General features: G+C 41.0%; 1 protein-coding gene across 1 annotated transcript; it reads right to left on the bottom strand.

The window, feature by feature from the left end:
• Positions 1 to 288: 288 nt before the first annotated feature.
• LOC111957742 (beta-crystallin B2) lies at positions 289 to 2,463 on the bottom strand. Its single transcript, XM_023978708.2, has 6 exons — positions 2,360 to 2,463; positions 1,923 to 2,011; positions 1,565 to 1,683; positions 1,042 to 1,174; positions 804 to 946; positions 289 to 632 (listed from the first exon to the last, which is right to left on the bottom strand). The coding sequence occupies exons 2-6, from the start codon at positions 1,983 to 1,985 to the stop codon at positions 455 to 457; spliced, it is 636 nt and encodes a 211-aa protein (XP_023834476.1). The 5' UTR covers positions 1,986 to 2,011; positions 2,360 to 2,463; the 3' UTR covers positions 289 to 454.
• Positions 2,464 to 9,076: the final 6,613 nt, after the last annotated feature.

The following is a 9,076-nucleotide window of genomic DNA, read 5'->3' on the forward strand; positions in this document are numbered from 1 at the left end:
CATACTATTATAATAACACAATACTGGATTCCTCTGTAACATTTTGTTTCATGTAATGATGAGGTTCGACATTATCTGTAGACTTTTAAGGACCTCATATGAAATTGGACCAAGTCACATATTCAGTTTTAAATTTGATACCGTTACAATTATTCATCATCCAATCACTCTCCCACGTACATATTTTGGTCTGGAAAGCAATAGATGCTGTTGTGGCTCAGTAATTGAAAGGTACACTTTCTGTTCAGATAAACAATACAGGAGAACAAAGTTGAGTCACACGACCACTTGAAATGTAAGCAACAAGGATTTATTAGTTTGCTTTAAAGGATGGTGCTATGGAAACAATGGCAATAGGCATCAAATGCAATTTTGAGTAGGTGAGGGGGGAGAAGTGTGTGAAGGAGCAGGGTTGCAGGGGTCAGGGCTTGGTGCAGGAAAGAGTCATTTAAGCTTAGTTGGCGCCGGCGGCAGGGTGAAAAGCTCCCCTCTGGTGCCACTGCATGTCTCGGATGCGCCTGACAGATTGGATCTGAGGGAACTGGGCACCAAACTCAGCACTGTCCTTGTATTCACCCTTTTCAAACAGGTACTGATAGCCTCTGTAGCCAGGGTACTGGTACCCCACCCAACTGGTACACAACCAACAGAGGCGTGAGAGTCATGGAATGGGAGAGAAACAAAAATTAGAAAAGTATTTAGAGAAGAAAGCCGTGGAGAAAAGATCAATACATGTAATTAGGAGAAAATAGCAATATGGTAATGTTGGGGCAGATATAACAGCTGTTGGCGGACAGACTCACGTGCCACTCTGAACTCTGACAGAGGAGACCTTCTCTTGGTATCCGTGTGCGTGGAAGCTGGGGACATCATCATCTATGATCTCGATCTTCTTCCCCGCGAAACTGGGGTTTTCATAAAGGACAATCTTGTGCTCCTGGCTGTCCTGTGAGGAGAATAGAAAACATCATAAGAAATGATCACAGAGAATCTACAAAGTGGTTGATTTGTGTTGTAGTAGCGAAGGGGGTGCTGTGTTACCACTTTAATGGGGCGGAATGCAAAGATATTGTCGCTACGTCTGCTGTTGGTCCAGGAATCCCAGCGAGGATACTCCCCCTTCTCAAACACATACTGCTCCCCCTTACAGTTAGCCTGCTCGTATCCCACCCATCTGAGAAAGCACAGACGAGTAAAGGTGAGGAGGGCACAAGGTGATGGAGGGGGAAAGTGAAGGATGACAAAAACAAGATTAAAGGTGAATGAACATACTGTGCCTTGTACACAATGTAGTGACTATATTTGTGTTATGGAATGGTTTGGAAGTGTTTGTTTTCCTGTACAGAACCATTTTAATTTGTCCAATCACCAATCCCTTTTCTTTTTCTATTGTTTGACAATCACACCATATCTACCCCCCCCCACCACACACACAGACAATCACACACCTCTATCTAACCCACTTTGTTTGCGTCCGTCTATCATTCTGTTTCTTTTTACTTTAACTCATACTTCCTCTCTTTCTTTCCCTCTCTCTATCATACTATCTCTGAGCCACACTTACGGTCCACACAGCACCAGTATGGAGCCCACTTTCTCCACGCCTGCTTCCTGGAGGTTGTTACAGGGACCAGTCAGCTCATGGCAAGGCCCCTGGAAGTTCTCCTGTTCATAGATGATCAACTGTGGAAGACAGGGAGAGACAAAATGTACGTTTAGGTCTCCTTGCTATGCTCGGCCTGTCGGGATCTCAAGTTATATAGGGAAATTATGTTGAGTACTGTGTAACCTTTGCTTTGAAAAATCTTGCAGTGTGTCATTGTCCCTATCATGCCCTGCCCCACCATTACCCATCCTTCTTTCCTGCCCTCCTCTGCCCTGCCCTGCCCTGCCCTTCCTCTGCCTCCCCCTCTCCCCCTCACCTTGAAAGCACTGGTGCCTGGCTGCTGCTGCTTGGATGCAGGGTTCTGGTGGTCTGTGGCCATAGTGAACCGGATGGGTTATGATGAAACTGTACAGAGAATAACATATTTTTAGGGTCCAGTAGTTTGCAGTTTGATAGGATAGTAGCAAAAACATTAAATAATAGTGCCAGAAAACCTGCAGGTAAATTCTGCACGAAGCTGGTTCTCTCATGTTTGTAAAAAAAGTCCCCTCCCAAAAAATATTCCAACAAAAACAGTTAAATTGAAACAGTCCTCATGTTAATCTATTTGTTTGTAAGTTACATAGTTTTATGTATAATGACAAAGAATTATGTTATCCCAACATGTAAAATTATAAACTAACCTATTTGTTTAAAAAATCTAGACAAAGTTGGATCAAATAATGTGGAGAGCGATGGATGTGAATCTCTTACCAGTACGTGTCTGTGCCAGTGTGTTTGTGATGGCATGCCGAGCTCAATATATACGGCGCGCACAGGGGTGGAAACTCTGCCAACACTCCTCTGCATCCAAGCCACCCTCCAGATCAGCCTGCAATAGGCCGAGCAGATGGGACTGTGGGGTCACCGCTCTACCTGGCCCCCCTTCTCACTCCCCCTCAAAGTTATTTCATTAGTTGTCAATTTTGTCCAGCCGGTCATTGTTCGATATCCACATGATTCAGCACAACCAGTGCCAAGAGTCCCACACTTACAATGAGAGCTGCCTGTATGCCTGGACCACCAGAGAGGGAGAGAGTAAGAGGATGAGATAGAGAAGGGAGAGTGCCAAATTGATAGAAAGGGACTGATTTAACTCACAAAACCTGGTATTTCAGTTAACTCTTACATAGGAATAATGGTTAACATAGTAAACAGTCATTGGGTCGTTATTGGCAATAATTTCTATTGGAGATAATTTACTTTATACATTTACATTTTAGTCATTTAGCAGATGCTCTTATCCAGAGTCACTTACAATTAGTGCATTCATCTTAAGATAGCTCGGTGAGACAACATATGCATCTGTTGGTCACAGATACCTTAAAAAAAGGTAGGGGCATGGATTAGAAAACCAGTCAGTATCTGGTGTGACCACCATTTGCCTCACGCAGCCCAACACATCTCCTTCGCATAGAGTTGATCAGGCTGTTAATTGTGGCCTGTGAAATGTTGTCCCACACCTCTTCAATGGCTGTGCGAAGTTGCTGAATATTGTCAGGAACTGGAACAGGCTGTTGTACATGTCAATCCAGAGCATCCCAAACAGGCTCAATGGGTGACATGTCTGGTGAGTATGCAGACCATGGAAGAACTGGGACATTTTCATCTTCCTGGAATTGTGTACAGATCCTTGCGACATGGGGCCGTGTATTATCATGCTGAAACATGAGGTGATGGCGGCGGATGAATAGCACAACAATGGGCCTCAGGATCTCGTCATGGTTTCTCTGTGCATTCAAATTGCCATTGATAAAATGCAATTGTGTGTTCGTTGTCTGTAGCTTATGCCTGCACATACCATAACCCCACCGCCACCATGGGGCACTCTGTTCACAACATTGACATCAGCAAACTGCTTACCCACACGACGCTATACAAGATGTCTGCCATCTGCCCGGTACAATTGAAACCGGGATTCATCCATGAAGAGCACACTTCTTCAGCGTGCCAGTGGCCATTGAAGGTGAGCATTTGCCCACTAAAGTCGGTTACGATGCCGGACTGCAGTCAGGTCAAGAACCTGGTGAGAAAGAGGAGCAGACAGATGAGCTTCCCTGAGATGGTTTCTGAGAGTTTGTGCCGAAATTCTTCGGTTGTGTAAACCCACAGTTTCATCAGCTGTCTGGGAGACTCGTCTCAGACCATCCCGTAGGTGAAGAAGCTGTGTGTGGAGCTATTTGGCTGGTGTGGTCACACGTGTCTGCGGTTGTGAGGCCGGATGGACATACTGCCAAATTCTCTAAAACGACGATGACCTCCATCGGCTTATGGTAGAGAAATGGCATTCAGCATGCCAATAGCATGCTCCCAAAAACTTTGTGGCATTTTATTGGCCGCAGCACAAGGTACACCTGTGTAATGATCATGCTTTTTAATCAGCTTGTTGATATGCCACACATGTCAGGTGGATGGATTATCATGGCAAATGAGAAATGCTCACTAACATGGATGTAAACAAATTTGTGCACAAAATTTGAGAGAAATACATTTTTTGTGCATATGGAACATTTCTGGGATCTTTTATTTCAGCTCATGACACAGGGGACCAACACTTTACATGTTGCGTTTATATTTTTGCTCAGTATACATTTTCCCTCAAAATTAGTTATCAGCAAAGTCAGTGTTAGTAGGAAAAGACCAGAGCTGGAAGGATGAAGTGCTCAGGTTTGGGTGTAGGGTTTGAGCATAGCCTGAAGGTAGGGAGGAGCAGTGCCCCTTGTTTTACAGTGAAGTGAACAAATGTTAACAGAAATGTGCAAAAATAGATACGATCTTGCTACCATGGAAAGGTAAATACCTGTCTATTTGTGGAAAAATCACCCTGATTAATTATTTAATCATATCCATCCCAGTTGACCTATTTGCTTATGGCCATGTCTACGCTGAACGATTTGTATTTTAAATTATTTGAGCAAAATATATTTCATTTTATTTGGAAGGCAAGCCAGACAAAATAAAACATGCTTATTTATATAATTAATATGAGTTCGGGGGCTGAATTTCATAAATATTGAAGCATTAAACCTATCACGAAAAGCATCAGTCATACAAAAATTATACTTAAACCTGAACTGGTTCTCCAGTAGATTAGTACAAATGTTTCATCCCTTCTTCAAAAATGGCCTATTTCCCTTTATCCAGATTACAACCTCTCACCCCTTTTTCAAAATATTGCCCTTTCTAAAACAAGCCATAAAAACTGGTTGCAATTCCAGTTTCATCTTCCAGAAAAGACAGGTAAGGAACTTGTTTGTTTTTATTAAAGACCAAAATTGGCTAAATAAATACAAATATCAGTTTTACTTGAGGACCAAGATGTTGACCGCGGCGCCATACAATTTGCAAAATAGTTGGGAAGAGATTTTCAATGTGCCGATTCCGTGGTACATGGTTTATGAACTGATACGCAAAACAACGCTTGTGTTTTTCTATTTAAATTATTATACAAAATTCTTGTCACAAACATAATGTTATGTATATGAGCATACAACCATGTCAGCTTTGCAGATTTTGCTTTGAATAGACAGAAACATTAGATCACTTATTTTGGAATTGCTTCTTTGTAGCTTGTTTCTGATCACATGTTCAGGAATGGCTGAAAAAAATCACAACAATGATCTAAAATTAACCTTACAAATAGCACTGGAAAACCATAGTCAATCAATCAACAATATAATAATACTTTTAGTAAAAATATTTATCTTTAACTTACAATCTGTAGATACTATGCGATTAGACAGCTTCAGAATATGTGAAACATCACAGCACAGTTGAAAAATATATGACTCATGGCAATCATACGAGGGCAGTTTATGGGTGGAATAGACTGAGAGTAGCTGAGGGATGGGTTTAAAAGCTCATGATCTAGAAAAGTTATGATGACTGAAAACACGATGTATAAGTACTATCTATCTAGATGTAATGTACAGTTGAAGTCGGAAGTTTACATACACCTAAGCCAAGTACATTTAAACTCAGTTTTTCACAATTCCTGACATTTGATCCAAGTAAACATTCCCTGTCTTTGGTCAGTTAGGATCACCACTTTATTTTAAGAATGTGAAATGTCAGAATAATACTAGAGAGAATGATTTATTTCAGCTTTTATTTCTTTCATCACATTCCCAGTGGGTCAGAAGTTTACATACACTCAATTAGTATTTGGTAGCATTGCCCTTTAAATTGTTTAACTTGGGTCAAACGTTTCGGGTAGCCTTCCACAAGCTTCCCACGATAAGTTGGGTTAATTTTGTCCCATTCCTCCTGACAGAGCTGGTGTAACGGAGTCAGGATTGTAGGCCTCCTTGCTCGCACATGCTTTTTCAGTTCTGCCCACAAATTTTCTATAGGATTGAGGTCAGGGCTTTGTGATGGCCACTCCAATACCTTGACTTTGTTGTCCTTAAGCCATTTTGCCACAACTTTGGAAGTATGCTTGGGGTCATTGTCCATTTGGAAGACCCATTTGCGACCAAGCTTTAACTTCCTGACTGATGTCTTGAGATGTTGCTTCAATATAGCCACATAATTTTCCTCCCTCATGATGCCATCTATTTTGTGAAGTGCACCAGTCCCTCCTGCAGCAAAGCACCCCCACAACATGATGCTGCCACCCTCGTGCTTCACGGTTGGGATGGTGTTCTTCGGCTTGCAAGCATACCCCTTTTTCCTCCAAACGTAACGATGGTCATTATGGCCAAGCAGTTCTATTTTTGTTTTGTCAGACCAGAGTACATTTCTCCAAAAAGTACGATCTTTGTCCCCATGTGTAGTTGCAGACCGTAGTCTGGCTTTTTTATGGCGGTTTTGGAGCAGTGGCTTCTTCCTTGCTGAGCGGCCTTTCAGGTTATGTCGATATAGGACTCGTTTTACTGTGGATATAGATACTTTTGTACCTGTTTCCTCCAGCATCTTCACAAGGTCCTTTGCTGTTGTTCTAGGATTGATTTGCACTTTTCGCACCAAAGTACGTTCATCTCTAGGAGACAGAACGCGTCTCCTTCTTGAGCGGTATGATGGCTGCGTGGTCCCATGGTGTTTATACTTGCGTACTATTGTTTGTACAGATGTGATTTCTTTAGATTTTCCCATGATGTCAAGCAAAGAGGCACTGAGTTTGAAGGTAGGCCTTGAAATACATCCACAGATACACCTCCAATTAACTCAAATGATGTCAATTAGCCTATCAGAAGCTTCTAAAGCCATGAGATAATTTTCTGGAATTTTCCAAGCTGTTTAATGGCACAGTCAACTTAGTGTATGTAAACTTCTGACCTACTTGAATTGTGATACAGTGAATTATAAGTGAAATAATCTGTCTGTAAACAATTCTTGGAAAAATTACTTGTGTCATGCACAAAGTAGATGTCCTAATCGACTTGCCAAAACTATAGTTTGTTAACAAGAAATTTGTGGAGTGGTTAAAAAAATGAGTTTTCATGACTCCAACCTAAGTGTATGTAAACTTCCGACTTCAACTGTATATCAAAATATCAAATTACTTTATTCTTGCTATTTAACTACTGTAAAAAATAAAATAAATTAAAGTGCCATGTATGTAAAATGTGTGTAGAATGTACATGTAACAACACAAGAAAATCTGTAAAAACAGCCTGTGTTAAAGTAAAATGATGCGGAAAAGGAGAAGAGTAGGTTTGATGCGTCAGTAGACAGAAGGGAGAAGGATTTAGCAGAAGGGAGAGATAATAGGATAGGAGAGAGTAGTGGTACAGAGAGAGCGAAGGTTGCGATGGATTGTGATGGCGCATGACCATCATTTACTCTAAGTGCAAGCAATGCATACTATCACAGTTTTCCTTTTACCAAAGATGGAAGCTTTCAATTCCAGGGGTCATCTGTAACAAGCTGACAAAAACGTTGACTTGACAAGCCAGCTTTCTCCAGTTGGCAGAAGGAAAGAGCAGAGTTGCACAATGTGAGCTGTCAACAAGAGGGTTTAGTGTTACACTGGTTGGATGCAGTGACTGGAGGAAATTGCATGTAGATATTATTGTCAATTGGTAGAAGTTAATAAAGTTGGTAGAGTATTTATAGTTGGTTGGAGGTAATGAATGTGACACAGTGGTAAACTGGAGCAGGGGTAGGCCCATGGTTGGAGAAATCAGAGGTAGACCTAGTGCTGCAACCTGGTCTCAGAGCATTTCGTATTATTCTGCAGGTAAATTGGAGTCACTCCATTTAGTATGATATGTTACGTTTCGTATGGTATGTATTAATTTGTGGATGTCCATCACCCATTTTTTATGATATGTTATGAATTACAATTCATAAGATATGTTATGAATTTGTAAAATGTACAATATGTTACTAATTTGCAAAATGTACAATCGTTACCAATTTTAAAACGTATGATATGTTATGAATTCTGGCTAGGTGGCTAACGTTAGCTAGGCTAGAGATTGTTGGTTAAGTTTAGGAGTTAGGTTAAAAGGTTAGGGTTAGGGGAGGGGTTAGCTAAAATGGTTCAGGTTAGGATTATGGGCAGTGTTAGCTAACATGCTAAGTAGTTGCAAAGTAGCTAAAAGTAGTAAGTAGTTGAAAAGTTGCTAAAATGCTACAATTGTCTGTGATGAGATTCTAGCCTTTGCCTTAAGTAACAATCTGTCTTACTCTTATGTAACCATACCAAATGTAACATATCATACTAATTTGAGAATCGCTGATTTACATTTACTATATTACATCTAGTGTATGAGACCAGGCTGAGTGCAAAGATGGAAATTGTGCGGTGCTGTGAATTGAATCAAATGCATTGCACTGGATAAACTTGGCTTAGGGTAAGGATTTGTGGGGTTGTGTCAACATGCACATGTTGGAATGGGGAAATGAATAGAGCAGAATGAGATATGTGGTTGAAATGTAGTTTATTGAATAGTAAATATATTGGCACTCAAAGGTATTTACACAACCCGAGGCCTGTATGGGCTGAATCCAAGATGGAGATCCTTGACATTGACCACCTACCTGAACCATAGCCCCGTCTCTGTCTTCACCTGGAATACACTTTCTGATCATTTTCATCTTGAGTTAGTTTCATCAGCCACTTACAGTATTTCCGGACATTATGTAGGGTGATCAGAGGCAACACCAAAACACATCACTCAAACAACTTTCAAAAGAGAACTTCATACTTTTCAGTCGAAGGTGTTTGACGAAGGAGAAGAGTTTACACACATCCAATATACTGGACATTTTGTCCGAATCATGCACCAGATGTAAGAGCCGGCGATTGGCTGCTCCTACGTATACAGTCGACTCCTGGTACTGTAATTAGGACATGTGCATAGACTGTTTACATGGGCTACATCGCAATTTGCAAGTACCAATTTGAATAGATTCTCTTCTATTACGTTGGACAACAGTGTAATACACATGTTCATGGTGGCAGTCCCAAGCAGTTGCATTGAT

This window comes from Salvelinus sp. IW2-2015, linkage group LG33 (genome assembly GCF_002910315.2).
Source record: "Salvelinus sp. IW2-2015 linkage group LG33, ASM291031v2, whole genome shotgun sequence".
NCBI classification, from domain to species: Eukaryota; Metazoa; Chordata; class Actinopteri; order Salmoniformes; family Salmonidae; genus Salvelinus; species Salvelinus sp. IW2-2015.

Coding starts and splice junctions, on each gene's coding strand:
- LOC111957742 (XM_023978708.2), bottom strand. CDS start 1,985: ATGGCCACAGACCACCAGAACCCTGCATCCAAGCAGCAGCAGCCAGGC. Junction 1,684..1,922: donor CAGGCACCAGTGCTTTCAAG/GTGAGGGGGAGA, acceptor TGTCTTCCACAG/TTGATCATCTATGAACAGGA. Junction 633..803: donor GTCAGAGTTCAGAGTGGCAC/GTGAGTCTGTCC, acceptor GTTGTGTACCAG/TTGGGTGGGGTACCAGTACC.